This window comes from Pseudorasbora parva, chromosome 13, assembly GCF_024679245.1.
Source record: "Pseudorasbora parva isolate DD20220531a chromosome 13, ASM2467924v1, whole genome shotgun sequence".
In the NCBI taxonomy this organism is placed as follows: domain Eukaryota; kingdom Metazoa; phylum Chordata; class Actinopteri; order Cypriniformes; family Gobionidae; genus Pseudorasbora; species Pseudorasbora parva.
This window is the reverse complement of record NC_090184.1, coordinates 19,256,910-19,273,108: the sequence shown is the minus strand read 5'-3', so window position 1 is coordinate 19,273,108 and position 16,199 is coordinate 19,256,910. Positions and strand designations below refer to the sequence as shown.

Below are 16,199 nucleotides of genomic sequence, written 5' to 3'. Positions count from 1 at the left end.
GCATGCATGACTCACTTTAGACCAGATGTTTCCTGCTAATCTTTTATAATTCACCGTGGCGATGTCAAATCGCCTACGGTCTCTCTTCTGTAAGAGCTCAATGAACACACTTCATAGAAATCTCAATGCATAGAAATCTGTATTCTCGGGACACTTATGAAAATAAAACGAAACTTAAGATTTCTGTCAGGATGAAACAGCATTATCGTTGAAGCACGTCATATGATTAGGGCTTTTACCGTTAAGCTTTTAAATGGGGTTGTGTAGGCGGTAGCACATCAGTCTTTTTCGATAAACATCTCTGTTCTGTCGATTGCTAGAAAAACTTGAAAGCAACTATTATGAAAAATGAAATATCAGAATACCTAAAAGCTTTGCGCTGGGCTGTAGCCACCACACACTGTTCCCTTTTTTAAAAACTGCAGTCTAATATATATAATCATTCTGAATTTTTTTTCAGTGACCTTGTCCAAAAAACGAGAGCGGTAACAAACATAATTTTGCCATTCAAGGTTGCATACCAGTTTGACAGGCATCTTTTAAAGAATCCAATAAAAATATCATAACTGAACTCTAACCTGATCACTCAAAACGAGAAAGTCTTTGAAGATTCTATCAGATGTTTTTATAATTGTCATAAATATATACATTTGAGCACAAAACTGCTTAAAACAGACTCAAATGTGAGCTTTAATAATTGCACTTAACAATTCAACCCTCATGAGTATTACATGAAGAAACACACACCATTGAAACAGTATCAACCTTTACAGCAATACCTTGACAAAATCAAACAAGACCAGAAGCTCAAAGTCCCATAAAAAGCTTGTCCCATATGCAAGGCGAAAAAGTTGCGAATGAAATTCAGGCAAATGATTATCAACCTTCATCCTTTGGTCTTTTTAATATGTGGACCTCAGAGTATGTCACAGTGTCTTCGGTGCAGGTCACTGAAGTGAGTGCCAGAGCTGCACTGTTCTGTAATACAAGTTATTACATGACATAATAATTGCATCTGGATACACTGCAAACTGTCAAGTTGCTTACTAAATTGTTAAAGGGATAGTTCACCCAAAAATGAAAAGGACCATGATTTACTCACCCTAAGCCACCCTAGGTGTATATGACGTTCTTCCTTCAGAGTTATATTAAAAAATATTGTGGCTTTTCTAAGCTTTATAATGGCAGTAAATAGGAGCCCAACATTTGAAGACCAAAAAGGTGCATCCATCCATTATATAAGTAATCCACACGGCTCCTGGGGATTAATTAAGGTCTTCTGAAGCGAAACGTTGGGTTTAACTGTTTAAAAGTGTAACTGGCGCGATGTAACCATTTTGAACACTTACTTTTTAAATTGAATGTGGAAAGCGGTCAGCTAGAGGCTAGATATTTTACTTTATAACTTTTTAAATGTGGATATTTTTCGATTTGCATCAGAAGGCCCCCAGTAGCCTTGTGGATTATTTTTTATAATGGATGGATGCACTTTGTTAGTCTTCAAATTTTGAGCTGCCATTCACTGCCATCATAAAGCTTGAATTAGCCAGAAGATTTTTTAATATAACTGATTGTATTCGTCTAAAAGAAGAATGTCATATCACCTAGGATGAGTTAAGGGTGAGTAAATTATGGGAAAAGTTTCATTTTTGGGTGAACTATCCCTTTACCATGTAGTAATTAACTAAGCATCACTTGTATACTAAAGACTACCAAATGCTCTTAATGGCCACTATTTACCTCATTTCTTGATTTCACACTGTCTCGAGGAATGTTTAATGCTGCATAAAGAACAGTTTCCCTTCTTTCAGGGCAGGGTGATCCATGGGTAGCGTCAACCTGAGAATGAAACAATAATTATTATTATTTTTAAGTACTTACTATTCAAAAAGACCATCAGCTCTGCCAATATTCATAATCAAATGAAAAATAAATGTTACGCACTATGACTTTTTTTGCTTTAGGTTCTACCCTCCAGTGTCCTAGTTTAAAAAAAAAACGAAATCAGCTTGTTAAACTTTAGTTACTTGAATTTAGTTTATTTTAAAAACTGATTTCATGAAAGCATGCTATCATGAGTAATTCATAGTAAGCCATTGTTAGTAATCTATCTGAAGCACATTGCAATAAATCCAAAATTTCAAAAAATGTCTTACCTTTATAATGTATGTAAATAATACACACAATGGAGAGGATTAATAAGACACAGCCCAATCCTAAAGGCAATGACCACATAACTTTGTCTTCATTATAGGGCTTTGCTGTCACAGTCGCATTTGTGGGAGTCGGTGTTGTCACGGTTGTTGAATTAGGCACTACAAATGCTGTAAGTGAGAAGTATGCATGTTTAACATTTGGGTCATAAAGCACAACAAAAGTGGTCATGAGTCTATAGTTTGTTACAGTAAATATGTGCATGATATGATCAGTCTTCGAACAGAATAGAATGAACATTTTAAAAAGAGTAAAAAATAAAGCTCACCCACATATGCATGCGTCCCGTTTCCATATTGAACAGGTCCAAGCATCGGTAAATCCATCTGTGCTGAGCAGTAATACATGCAACTGTGATTTAGACATACTGACTGCAGGTCCAGCGATGTATTAATAAACACAGCTCCAGATACATTAAATGAGTTACTCTTCATTACAGTTTGATTATTTTGCAACCACTTAACCACAATTCTTTGAACTTGTGAATGAGCTTTAATGTGACAGGTGATGCTCTCATTTGTTCCTTTCAATTGTATTGTCTCAGGTTTTTGCCACACAGACAGAGTTACATTTCCAGGGATGAGACCTGTGAGAAAGTAGCAAAAAAAAAAAAAAGGAGCTTTATTTTAAATGATTTTAATTTCATCAAGCTATTGACATTGTGTCGATTATATAGTGTTATCAAGGAGGAAAAATGATATTACCTGTGAACCACATGGTTGCGAAGAGAGCAGACAGACTGGTGCATGTCATTTTATCTAAACTGCAGAGACAAGCGGGTTTCTCACGTTAAGCAGAGGCAGGTGTTTTTCATTTTTCCTGTGTGGTGTATCCTGCCGTCTGAAACAAAGCATCAGCTTAACTGCATAAACACGCGATCCGGTGACACCCACAGACAGGCCACTCTGTGACGCACATTTTTGTCAGATCTGCATTACTCATTTAGCAAATCTATTAATTTATTCATAAATGCATTACACATTCAATTCATACTTGCATTTACTTGAATGCACCTCTTTTGAGATGAGCATGATTTTACTGTATTAAAATTCATTTTAAGGGAGTAAAAATGATAAGGTTGAAAAAAAATTCATAATATCATAATAAAGGAAAAGGCTTAAAGGTGCACTATACAACTTTCCGTCCACTATAGAGATCGCCTATTAAAAAAAAAAGGCTTAGTTTGATGATGCCAAGTTTGAGCGCAGTATCTTGGGACATGTGGTCTTCACCTCACAGCTGGTGGAAAATAGGACTCGGGCAGAAATCATGTTCATGGATGTGGTTATTAATGTTACTGTAGTGTGAAGCAGAGCAGGACTGAGTGTTGTGGAGCTGAGCACGGCTGCTGGAGCGATTGTTACACAAACACACGGCCCGCGAGTACCAGGACTTTTATTATGATGGGACGGGACACAGTCGCCGGGCACGCGCACTGTTTCCGCTTTTTCAGTCATGAGTATAAGGTAATACAGCTCTGTTTATCATATTAGATACATTTTTGTGTGTTTAAAATGTTATGACGTTACCCTGTGCGTTCGCTCAGCGACTGCTGTGACACTTGTTCACACTGCTAATAGAAAAGTGCTTCTGCCAAATAGAACCGTAAGCCGAGGGTAATGCAGATATGATGCAATTGATAGCCAACTCCCTCAAACGCTATGCTGAAACGTCCCGGGTCATCGGTTAAAATAGCAGTTTTCTCACAATTTACAAATAGTTGGAAAGATTTGGGATATTGCAAGTAGGCTACTCAACTGAACAAAATATAACACTGGCCTGGTGTCTTTTGGATATTTCACTGCAAAAATACTACATAGTGCACCTTTAATTAAAATGAATAAATTCTGCTCTTTAATGAATGGGATATATTAGACAGTGAACATTTTGGCCTCAAAATTGATGTGTTAGAAGCAGGAAAACTGGGCATATAGCAAGCATAAGGATTTAGTTTGACAAGGGCCAAGTTGTAATGGCTAGAAGACTGGGTCAGAGCATCTCCAAAAATGGAGCTCTTTTGGGGTGTTCCCAGTGTGCAGTGATCAGTATCTATCAAAAGTGCTCCAAACAAGGAACAGTGGTGAACTGGTGACAGGGTTATGGGCAGCCACGGCTCAATGATGGATGTGGGGAGAGAAGGCTGGCCCGTGTGGTAGAAGAAGGAGGCAGTGTGATGTTTTGGGCAATGTTCTGCTGGGAAACCTTGGTTCCTGCCATCCATGTGGATTCTGGCCATGAACAACCCCAAATCAGAAAAAGTTGGGACAGTAAAAAAAAAAGGAAAAAAAAGAAGTGATTTCTAAATGTACTTGTATTTCATTGCAGACAATATGAACACAAAATATTTCATGTTTTGTCTGGTCAACTTCATGTCATTTGTAAATATGCATCCTTTCCTGTCATTTAGACCTGCAACACATTTCAAAAAAAGTTGGGACAGTAAAGCATTTACCACTTTGTAATGTTGCCATTCCCTTTCACAACACTTAAAAGACGTTTAGGGACTGAAGACACCAAGTGATGAAGTGTTTTAGGTGTAATTTTGTCCCAATCTCCCTGCAAACAAGTCTTAAGGTGGGCAACAGTACGGGGTCTTCGTTGTCGCATTTTGCGCTTCAAAATGCGCCACACATTCTCTATTGGAGACAGGTCGGGACTGCAGGCAGGCAGGCCAGTCAAGTACCCGTACCCTCTTCCTCCATAGCCAGGACTTTGTAATGTGTGTAGAATGTGGTTTTGCATTGTCTTGTTGAAATATGCATGGACGTCCCTGGAAAAGATGTCTTCTTGAAGGCAGCATATTATGCTCCAAAATCCCTATGTAATTTTCAGCATTAATGGTGCCTTCACAGAAGTGCAAGTTACCTTTGCCAAGGGCACTGACACAACCCCATACCATGACAGACCCTGGCTTTTGGACTTGCTGGACTTGCTGGTCCGGAGCACACAGTGTCCATTCCTCCCAAAAAATACCTGAAATACTGATTAATCTGACCAGAGTACACATTTCCACTGTGTGATGGTCCATCCCAGATGCCTCCGAGCCCAGAGAAGTCGACGGCGCTTCTGGACACTGTTAACATAAGGCTTCCTTTTGGCACAGTAGTTTTAACTGGCATTTGTGGATGTAACTACATATTGTGGTACTTGACAAAGGTTTGCCAAAGTAGTCCTGAGCCCATGTGGTGATATCGCTTATAGATGAATGACGATTCTTGATGCAGTGCCGCCTGAGGGATCGGAGATCACGGTTGTTCAGCTTAGGCTTGCGGCCTTGTCCTTTACTCACTGAAATTCCTCCAGATTCCTTGAATCTTGTTTATGTTATGCACTGTTGAATGTGAAATATCCAAATCTCTTTCTATCTTTCTTTGAGGAACATTGTTTTTAAACATTTCAATAATTTTTACCACGCATTTGTTGGCAAACTGGCAAACCATGGCCTATCTTTGCTTCTAAAGGATTAGATCTTTCTTGGATGCTGCTTTTGTACCAAATCATAATTTCAATCACCTGTTGACATCACCTGTTTCAAATCACATCATTATTTAACCATTTTACCTCATTACCAGCCCTAAATTGCTCCTGTCCTAACTTCTTTTGAAATGTGTTGCAGGTCTGAATGACAGGAAAGGATGCATATTTACAAATGACATGAAGTTGACCAGACAAAACATGAAATATTTTGTGTGCATATTGTCTGCAATGAAATACAAGTCAAAGTAAATTTAGAAATCACTTTTTTGTCACAGAAATCACTGTCCCAACTTTTTCTGATTTGGGGTTGTACACCCTTTCATGGAAACTGTATTCCCTGGTGGCTGTGGCCTCTTTCAATAGGATAATGAGCCCTGCCACAAAGCCAAAGTGGTTCAGGACTGGTTTGAGGAGCAAACTTGGCCTCCAAATCTCCAGATCTCAATATAATCGTGGATCCTCTGGGATGTGCTGAACAAACAAGTCTAATCGAAAGAGGCGCAACCTCGCAACTTACAGGACTTAAAGGATCTGCTGCTACATCTTGGTGCCAGATACCACAGCGCACCTTCAGGGGTCTAATGGAGTGGGCTGTTTTGGTTCTGTTTTATATATAATGTTATGCCTGATCGGTGTGTATACACACACACACACACACACACACACACACACACACACACACACATTTTTTACTTGATGAAAGAACCACTTTTTTTTTAAACAACAGTAAACAGTACATTTATAAAACTATAGAACAACTTTAAGAAGATTTGGTTACAATACTTTAATCTCTTCTTTTTAAGTACTGAGGATGGAATACTAATTAGCATGTTCTTATTAGAATTGTGGTTTGGTTTGTGGTTAGTTGCATGTAATAATGCATAATTTATTGCTATTTAAGTACACAAGATGTGTCAATTTACTTAAACTGTACCATCCAGTGCACTATTGTGCATGCGTAATGTGTGATACAGTTGTTGCCCTCTATGCAGCGCTGTTTTCGCTCTCCTCACTTACAGTACCATGCAAAAACCGTGGGAAAATTGCCAGTGTACATTTCTTGGCAGCCTAGTAATGTGATTTTGGGGCCATTATCCATATGGCTGTATCAGTTGTAACTTTAACACTCTCTTCTCCCTTTGACAGATAATGGTAATATGGGCAAGTAGACAGACTTTTTTTTCCTCCTCTTGCCTCTCCTCTTACATCTTACATTGCTTCAACGTCCTGCACACATTCTCTCTCTCTCCCTCTCTGAAGTGGGATAGTGTTCAGCCCGGGTGGTAATTAGGTCATAAGCCATCTCTGACTCACTCAACTTCTCATCCATCCACTGCCTTTCACACTTACCCAATCATCTGACATCCCCCATGAGTGTCTTCATGAGCTCTTGCCTTCTTGTTTCTCCTCCAGTCTTCCATTCAGTTTCCTGATCTTCCTTCTCATCACGCCTCTTGTAAATGTTCTCACCATCTCCTGCTCCTTCTTAACTCCAGCATCATGAGTCCTGATCTTCAACGGTCAGATGGAAAGACAAACTGCTCTCTCGATGGAAGTTCTGACCACAGTTTTGGAAGGAGTGCTGAGGCTCAAGGGACCCCACCGCTGAAAAATTACATTTTTTTGACTATTTTCACTTGTTTTTGTCCCGCGTGGCCAATTAACATTGTGGCGTTGGTTTTTTCTCTGATGGTGAGTAGAAAAAAAATATTATTTTTATTATTCTACCGGAGAGTTGCCTCTTCATATGTAGCTTTATTAAATCAAATTCCTAATTGAGGTTATGTATGAAAACGTACAGTTTTCCTCACAGAGTTTTGGTCATACGCTGCAGAGAGTGTTTCTTGTGGGGTTTACTTGGCAGTGTGTTATACGTGCGGCTTTGAAATTTGACTAAACCTAATGTCCTAATTATGGTCCAGATAGACATATAAGTTGTAAATATAAGTTATAAATAGATAGGCCTCAAGTATCTGTGCAGTTAACTTTGTAGCACTCCCACACATGCAAGCAAGACTGCATACACTCTCACACTCGTCTCACACCCTTTCCCCTACTCGAACATTCACACGGCAGCCTGCAGATGTGCTCAACTGCACAAGGCATGTGAAAGGATATCACGATGATGAACTTTCCCAGGCTGTTGTTCATAAACAATGCTCATACAGTAGATGAACAGGAGGGTTTTTTTTCAGTGGTTTTCTACCTCAGATTTCACACCTTTACCCTCTGATTGAGATACGCTCAGGTCAGTAACCCCATGTACACACCCAGGAAATAACTTTTTTTTTTTTTTTTTTTACAGTTTTTTCAATGAATTTACATAATATTATATAGAACATTATTTCTCATTATTATATATTAAGTAATAGTACATTATAGTATGTGTGTGTGTGTGTGTGTGTGTGTGTGTGTGTGTGTGTGTGTGTGTGTGTGTGTGTGTGTGTGTGTGTGTGTGTGTGTGTGTGTGTGTGTGTGTGTGTGTGTGTGTGTGTCTTCATGGGGATTTTTAGGTCCCCATGAAGAAACCATCTTATAAATGACACAGGAGGAGTTTTTTTGATAAAGTAAAAATGCAGAATGTCTCCTGTGATGGGTAGGTTTAGGGGCAGGGGCAGTGTAAGGGGATAGGATGTACAGTTTGTACAGTATGAAATCCATTACGCCTATGGAAAGTCCCCATAAAACATGGAAACACGACATGTGCGTGCGTGTGTATAATATATATATATATATATATATATATATATATATATATATATATATATATATATATATATATATATATATATATTAGTTTCTAATGTATGGTTATAATATATATATATATATATATATATATATATATATATATATATATATATATATATATATATATATATATATATATATATATATATATATATATATATATATATATATATATATATATATATATTAGTTTCTAATGTATGGTAATATTAAAAAAATTACAAAAATCCAAGTAAATTATTTCAATGTATGCACACACATACACACTTATATATAATTAAAAATGTTTTATTTATTTATAAAAAAAATACATATTTATTTTTATCAATGTTATAACATTGAAAAACACACACATAAATATATATATATATATATATATATATATATATACACACACACACATACACACACACATACACATACACATACACATATCAAGAACTATTGGGTGAAAAACTGAAATATTTAGATTAAGATGTATTTTAGTACTCACTATCAAGCTAGAATACCGATAACTGGTAAAGTTTAAAATATATTTTAGTTTGATTCGGTAACGAGCTAGTTACATTTATAAGGCAAAGCTAAAAACAGGTAGCATTGATAGGCTATACATGTTTTTCCAATAACATCAGTTATACTGTGATGAAGATGAATTTCGTGTAAGATTCATAACATATTCTGTGTTTTGCATGTAAGAGTTTACATAATGAAAGCATTGTTGGTAGTTAAAGCTAACTTAGTTATAAACAAAAGTTCCTGGACGCAGTGTACTAGCTTTTACACATGCATTTTGTTATCTAAAATTATATTTTGCAAAATTCATCACATCAGCGATCAACATGAGCTAAGCATATTGAGTATTTAACATTGTAGCTTTTATGCTAAGTAATGTTATGTTAGCTATATTAGGCATTATATAGCTATATTATACATGTGCTAGTGATACATGCTTCATGAAAACATAAACCAAAAAAATGTATAATCAAATTGAAAGATTACCTGTCCAGCAGAAATACAGCCAGCAAGGAGTCGTTTTTCAGCCCCTTGAGGTCCCTCAGTTCTCGCCTTCGTTGGAAAGCCACGCCGATGTTTACTCGCATTTGATTTCTTTGTTTATTCAAAGACTTTTTGTGCATTGCCTTTTCTTGTACTGTCTTCCTTTTCGTGTCGCGCGCATTGGGCAGATCCTGTAGCGAAAGGGGTGGTAGCCATGGTAGCGACAGAGAAAGAAGTCAATCATTTTTTCGTCTGGAACAAAAATAATGAGCGGTGTTTATTGCAGATTAAAATGTCTAGAGTCACTCTATTTTTATACTCTCTTTTTCAGAGTACTTACATTTTAATTGTGTATAAAGAAAGTTCATAATTGTATATAAAGAAAGTTTAAACAAATTTGGACATTAGTGTTTTAGACAATTCTTACCTACCCTACCTTTAAAGGGGTGATAAATTGAGAAATCAATTTCCATTGAGCCTTTGATATATTAAAGGTCATGATAAAATAAAAATATCATTTAAGTTTCGGTTACTTTCCTGTAAGCTGAAAACATCCTTGTAAAAGAAAAGCTTTTATTGAAACCAGGCCCAGCAAACGAGAGCTCTCAAATCAATGACGTATTAGAAGGGGGAAACGCTTGTCTGGGTATCACCAGACCAAGCTCAATTTAAGATTGAACATTGGTCTGGGGAGTCTGCTCTGTATTTTCTACTGCACACGAGGTGTGATCAACAAGCATTATTAAAATGACTCTGTATGCAATTGGATAGTCCTTCAATCAATCAGACCACACGAGGCGTGATCAACGGGCAACGACCAATTGTCTTGTTCTGTCATCATGTTAAACCCGCCAATAGAGCGCCCGGTGGATAAGCCAGTCTGTGATTGGTTCCCGCAAAAGTGTAACAGAAGCTGTAGAAATGAATGTACAGGTTTCCAGACTGAGTTGCAGGGCGAAATCAAATCGCCGGCAGATCAGGCTGGGTTTACCCAGTCTTGGGAAATGCTGCCTCTACAGATAAATGTGTGTGGTTTGTGCTTATATCCACCGTTTGGGAGGGCCAAGTGATATAAAAATAAATAAATTGCGGGTGGATAAGAGATAAATCATTGTGTTTGTTTGATAAATACCGTATTGTGAACTGACAGGGGAGCAGAAGCTCATTAAATATGCAAATCTTCTCCAATCCTAGTGCGGCACCCCCAGCATTCAGGAGAGAGCCTCAAAACCAGTGTAGAAAATAGCCTATTGATGTTTTTGAATGTAAAAACCATGCAGACGTCATAAGTTGACCTCAGACAACAGTATAACATTTTTTAAATGCCAGTTCATGATACCTTTAAAAAAAGCAAAAAGCTCCGTGAAGCTGTGGTTTACAGTGAATTTAGAACCGCTAAACATTCTGCGGTGTGCCTAATACACTAGAAATCCTACTTTCTTGGGGCTTATTGTTTATCAACAGATACTATAATAAAGAATAATGCATAATAGGGTACACATAATCATGGGGTGCAGATCAAGATAGAAAGGTAGGATATTTTTGTAAGGTACAGTGATTCATGGGAAACATGTGATCCATTTACATCAGGGCATAAAAATTAATAATTTTTACCAGCTGGACATTCCTGTCATGCTTTTGCCCTAAATTTAGCACTCAATCGGAGCTTTTTAGACTTCACTAGCCAGACTAGAGGCAGCGGGGTCTGAATGGGGTAAAGTGCAAAGGTTTGCGGTGGAGAGCAACACCTCTAGTTGCAGGTTGACTCTGTCTCAAGTAAAACTTCAGGGCTCACTGACTACAGCAGCTGCAGCCGCCACAACGCAGCCTGAGAGAAACTAAATGAGCATCACAAATCACGCAACCTAGTTTACTGCCTTCTGACACACTGATGGGTTTTATGCACACTGTATCAGTCAAACTTGGTTAGCAAAAAAAAAGGTTTCTCTTAACAAGAGCAGAGATTTAATACTTTAAATAGTAATTTTGTCTCACTTATACATGTAGTTAAACTACATATAGTAAAACATGTTCAATCATGACAAAGCATTTTTTTAATCATAAATATTAAATAGAAATATGTCAAACATGTTTAGATACTTCTAAATCTAAAGTTTATTGTCTGATAAAATAGTTTAGACAACCTGCTTTGTCTCAAATGTTATTAAAACCTAGAAAACTCAGAATTTTAATATGTGAATCATCTTAGTGAAGTCAAATAATCTTGGTCATCCCATTAAATATGATTTATTGCCAGTGATCTGTACGTCCAAGTCTCAGTTTGCCCTCTGATCATATTAAGAGAGCCGAAATGAGGCTGGCATCATCACTATGCCCCCCATTGCTATCTGCTATATGGGCCACATACTGAAGTCTAGTTTTCACTTGGAGACCCGCCACTGATGCTGCTAATGAAATATGCTGCCAATGTCACATTAAGCATGACATCATTTCTGTTGCACCTCAATCAAATGAATCTCTTGAGTTTTTCCGTCCTGAAATGATTTGTTTTGTTAAACTGGGTAATTTCACAATTGCGATTTCTCCCTCTCATTCAGTCTCAAAGCAGTTATGATGCTGAAGACTATGAAGGAGCTCAGCGGCTGGGGAGGAAGGCTCTTCACATGGGAATCGCTTCTCTAGTCATCGGCCTTCTGATCATAACGGTCTTCTGTATTGTACATTTGACCACGGTAATCATTTGCACAAAACAGCTCAATGTTTCAAGTTTATCAAAATGTGACTTTTGTCTTTCCAAACTCATATGAACTTTTTTTTATATATTCTGGTTAGTCTTCAATATACTGAAATTGAATGACAGAAAAAGACGCCATACTGCATTATTAAAGTGGTCCACGTGACTTCATGTGCTATATTTTAAGCCTTCAGAAGTCTGTGAAGTATGTGAAACGGACTTAAATTTAACTCATTAACTACTGATCTAGACACCTGCTCCTTGCAGTATACATTAAAGGAAGCATTAATACCCAATTTGTTAACAAATCATTATTTTAAATTGAATCGTTTATATGAATCAGCTGATTCTGTTCACAAAGTGATTGGTTAGTTCACAAATCGACTGATCTTGTTCAACAGTTCACTGATTTGATTGTTACGATTGCAAGGATTATCAAATTTATCATTGAATTTAAAGTGCCACAATTGTGCTATTGTTTATATTTTGTCTCCTAGAACAGCTTTACAAGCATTCAAAAGAATAATAATAATAATATAATTATATCTTAATATACATTGCAGCATCTTTTTTCTCACAGTGAGTGCATTTACATGCACCCTCATAATGTGATTATAATCTAATTTTGGCAATATTGCGATTAAACTTTACTTCATGTAAGCAAAACACTTTGATCAAACTAATGCAATTAGGCTCATAATCGTGGTAATCATAATCGCATTAAACTATGTGATGTACGCTGATTTTAGTCGCAATAAACAGGTATATAAACCTCTTAATCGCATTACCGCTCTGACCAAAGTGCGCATGTGCGTGGACGTATACATGATGCCATGTGTTGTTCACACAAACTTCATGACATTATTCTGGAGTTTTCTTTTCTCTTCAACACAAGACTCGCGCAGTCTCTGTATCTTCATCCAGATAGCCTGAAGAATATGATGCCAGCAGGCAAACCAGACATTGCGATGTTCATCACAATGACAAATAATATGTGCAAAAACATTGATGTTTTTGTGGATGTGGATGTGGCCGGTAACATACCGTATACCTATCTGAGTGTATTATAACCATACTTATTAGCGAATAATCCAAATAATTAAATTTGCATCTAAACCGGAGTGAATTATCTGATTATTAGAAATGATCGCATTATTGGTGCACATGTAAACGTAGTCAGTGTCTAAAATGACTAGATAAAGAATTCGGTCTCTAAACCCCATTTTCCGTGAGCTTTGTCAGCTATGATTGGGCAGATAGCCTGGTCTGTTGTGATTGGTCTACCACTTACAGTGCAGTTGGGAAACATAACCCATTACCAGATCTGAATCGCAGCTCTGGAGGCTTCCTCAGCACAGTGACAATGGCGTCACTTTTACAGTATCCATTGTAGCTTAAGTAATTTGGAAGTGCCTACAAAGTTTGCTTTCGCAGCACAGAAACCAGCGTCTTCTAAACATGTTAACAACACAAACCGTCTTGGTTGCGTATGTAACCCTAGTTCCCTGAGGGAACGAGACGCTGCGTCGAAACGCTGTGAGAACGCCTCTGCGTTAATGCGTCGTGAAGCGCGTGTAGAACCATTCCATCGGAAGATCAATCGATCGTCGGCGTGATGACATCATCGACTGGAAGCTATAAAGCGTCCGTGAAAACAAACAGGAACTAGCTTCTGAAAAAGCCTGAAGTAAGTGATCACGGGCACGCCGGGAGTATGGCCGGGCGACGCAGCGTCTCGTTCCCTCAGGAAACTAGGGATACATACGTAACCGAGACGTTCCCTTTCGGGGAACTCGAGCTGCGTCGAAACGCTGTGAGAACGCTTATACCCATATCGCCATAGGACCAAGTGCCTCGTATGTGTGAAGCCGTAGCGCACACGACTACGATAGCACCTGCGGCCCAACAGTAGATGCCACATCTAACTCGTAGAATCTGACAAAGGTAAGCGGCGAAGACCAGCCTGCCGCATTACAAATATCTTGGAGGGAAGCCCCCGACAAAAGTGCTTTAGAAGCAGCCATACCCCTGGTAGAATGCGCCCGGACCGCCAGTGGAGATGGCTGTCCGGCCGCCTCATAAGCAAGTGAGATGGCCTCGACCACCCACTTGCTCATTCTCTGCTTAGACACTGGAGCCCCCTTTTTCGGGGCTCCAAAACAGACAAAAAGCTGATCAGATTTTCTCCACAGGGCAGCTCTGTGGACATATGCGTCTAGCGCCCTAACCGGGCACATCAGATTTAATCTTTCCTGGTCTGACGTCATGAATGGAGGAGGACAGAAGGCTTGCAGAGTAATGGGACCCCGTGGGCTCGTAGGAACCTTGGGGATGTAACCTGGTCTGGGATGCAGGAAAGCCTTTTCCATACCAGGCACAACCTCTAAGCATGAGGGCCCTACTGACAAGGACTGAATGTCTCCTATTCTTTTAAGAGATGAAATGGCCAAAAGAAAGATAGTCTTGAGCGTGAGGAATTTCTCTGAGACTTCCTCTAAAGGTTCAAACGGAGGCTCAGACAAGCCCTGTAAAACAATGGCCAAGTCCCAGGCCGGGACCCTCGAATGCACCACCAGCCTCAACCTTAAAGTACCACGGAGGAAACGTGTAACTAGAGGGTGTCTTCCCAAAGACACTCCACCCAAAGGGGCGTGGAAGGCAGCTAAGGTCGCCACGTACACCTTTATTGTGGAGGGGGTCAACCCTGCCGAGAACCTTGCCTGCAGGAACTCCAGCACTGTACCATCCGGGCAGTTAACTGGGTCCCACTGGCGTTCTCTGCACCATGCTGAGAACAGTCTCCATTTCAGAACGTACAGCTTCCTCGTGGACGGAGCTCTGGAGTGAAGGATGGTCTCTACGACCTCAGTCGAGAGACCCTCCTCTATGAGCCTGGCCCCCTCAGAGGCCAGGCCCATAGTTTCCATAACTCTGGGCGCGGATGCAGGAATCTCCCGCCCGCCTGAGAGAGGAGATCCCTCCTGGTCGGAATCTCCATCGGAGAGCCTTCCAGGAGAGATATCAGGTCCGAAAACCATATTCTGGTCGGCCAGTACGGAGCCACTAGAAGTACCTGGACCCCGTCCCGGCGTACCCTCCAGAACTAATGACAGACAAAAACACCAAATAGACAGACAGGTTCACACAGATCGCTTGCTGAAGGCACAGAAGCTAGTTCCTGTTTGTTTTCACGGACGCTTTATAGCTTCCGGTCGATGACGTCATCACGCCGACAATCAATCGATCTTCCGATGGAATGATTCTACACGCGCTTCACGACGCATTAACGCAGAGGCGTTCTCACAGCGTTTCGACACAGCTCGAGTTCCCCAAAAGGGAACAAACACTTTCAGGCCTCATCTTCAACTACAGTGTTTGAGAGCGGGTCAATGGTAGTTTATTTGTTTATTACGTTTTAATGCCTTGTTAGCATCAGGGCTATTTACATGGTAAATGCATGGTCAATATCACAATCCATAAAATTAAAATGATTTTATAAAACATTTCAGCTTGACATAAGATAGAAAATCTACTGTTTAATACATTTGGGTGATACATTCTGAATACTCCATGTAAATGTGTTTCTAAACAAAAGCGTTTTCTAGCAGTACCATCAAAATTACAGTCCAAAATAATGTGTTTGGGCGAGTCAAAGCAGACATTTGTAGAGAAGATTGTGTTGAGGGAAGAAGGAGGTGGGAACTGCTAAACGTTTAACACCCGCTGGGTGAACTCCTCCACAATGCATGGTGGTGGCGCTGGACATCCTATGGTGGATGGCCCTCTGACTCCTCCGCTGCCTGGTGGACGTGGACGGCGATGGGTCCTCCAGGTTCAAGCAGCCGGCAGGAGTCTCCGGTTCCCTGCTGCTCCCCATCATGGTGGAGAGCAGCAGGCTCCAGCCTCAGCAAACAGCGGTGATTCCTCTGCTCCCTCTCGAACGGCAGCCCCCCTCCAGAACCTAAGAACCCGGCAGTGAGTTAGTCCATCACACCGGCAGCTCTCTCCAGCACACCACCTCGAGCGTTAATGGTGGCAGACTCTGCTGAGCCATGCTCAACGGCAC

At 39.6% G+C, this 16,199-nt stretch overlaps 1 protein-coding gene across 1 annotated transcript; it reads right to left on the bottom strand.

The window, feature by feature from the left end:
• Positions 1–44: 44 nt before the first annotated feature.
• Positions 45–7,172, bottom strand: si:dkey-63d15.12 (uncharacterized). Its single transcript, XM_067413385.1, has 8 exons — positions 7,042–7,172; positions 2,919–3,054; positions 2,483–2,800; positions 2,299–2,324; positions 2,157–2,268; positions 1,945–1,982; positions 1,741–1,839; positions 45–978 (listed from the first exon to the last, which is right to left on the bottom strand). The coding sequence occupies exons 2-8, from the start codon at positions 2,965–2,967 to the stop codon at positions 880–882; spliced, it is 741 nt and encodes a 246-aa protein (XP_067269486.1). The 5' UTR covers positions 2,968–3,054; positions 7,042–7,172; the 3' UTR covers positions 45–879.
• Between the last annotated feature and the right edge of the window lie 9,027 nt (positions 7,173–16,199).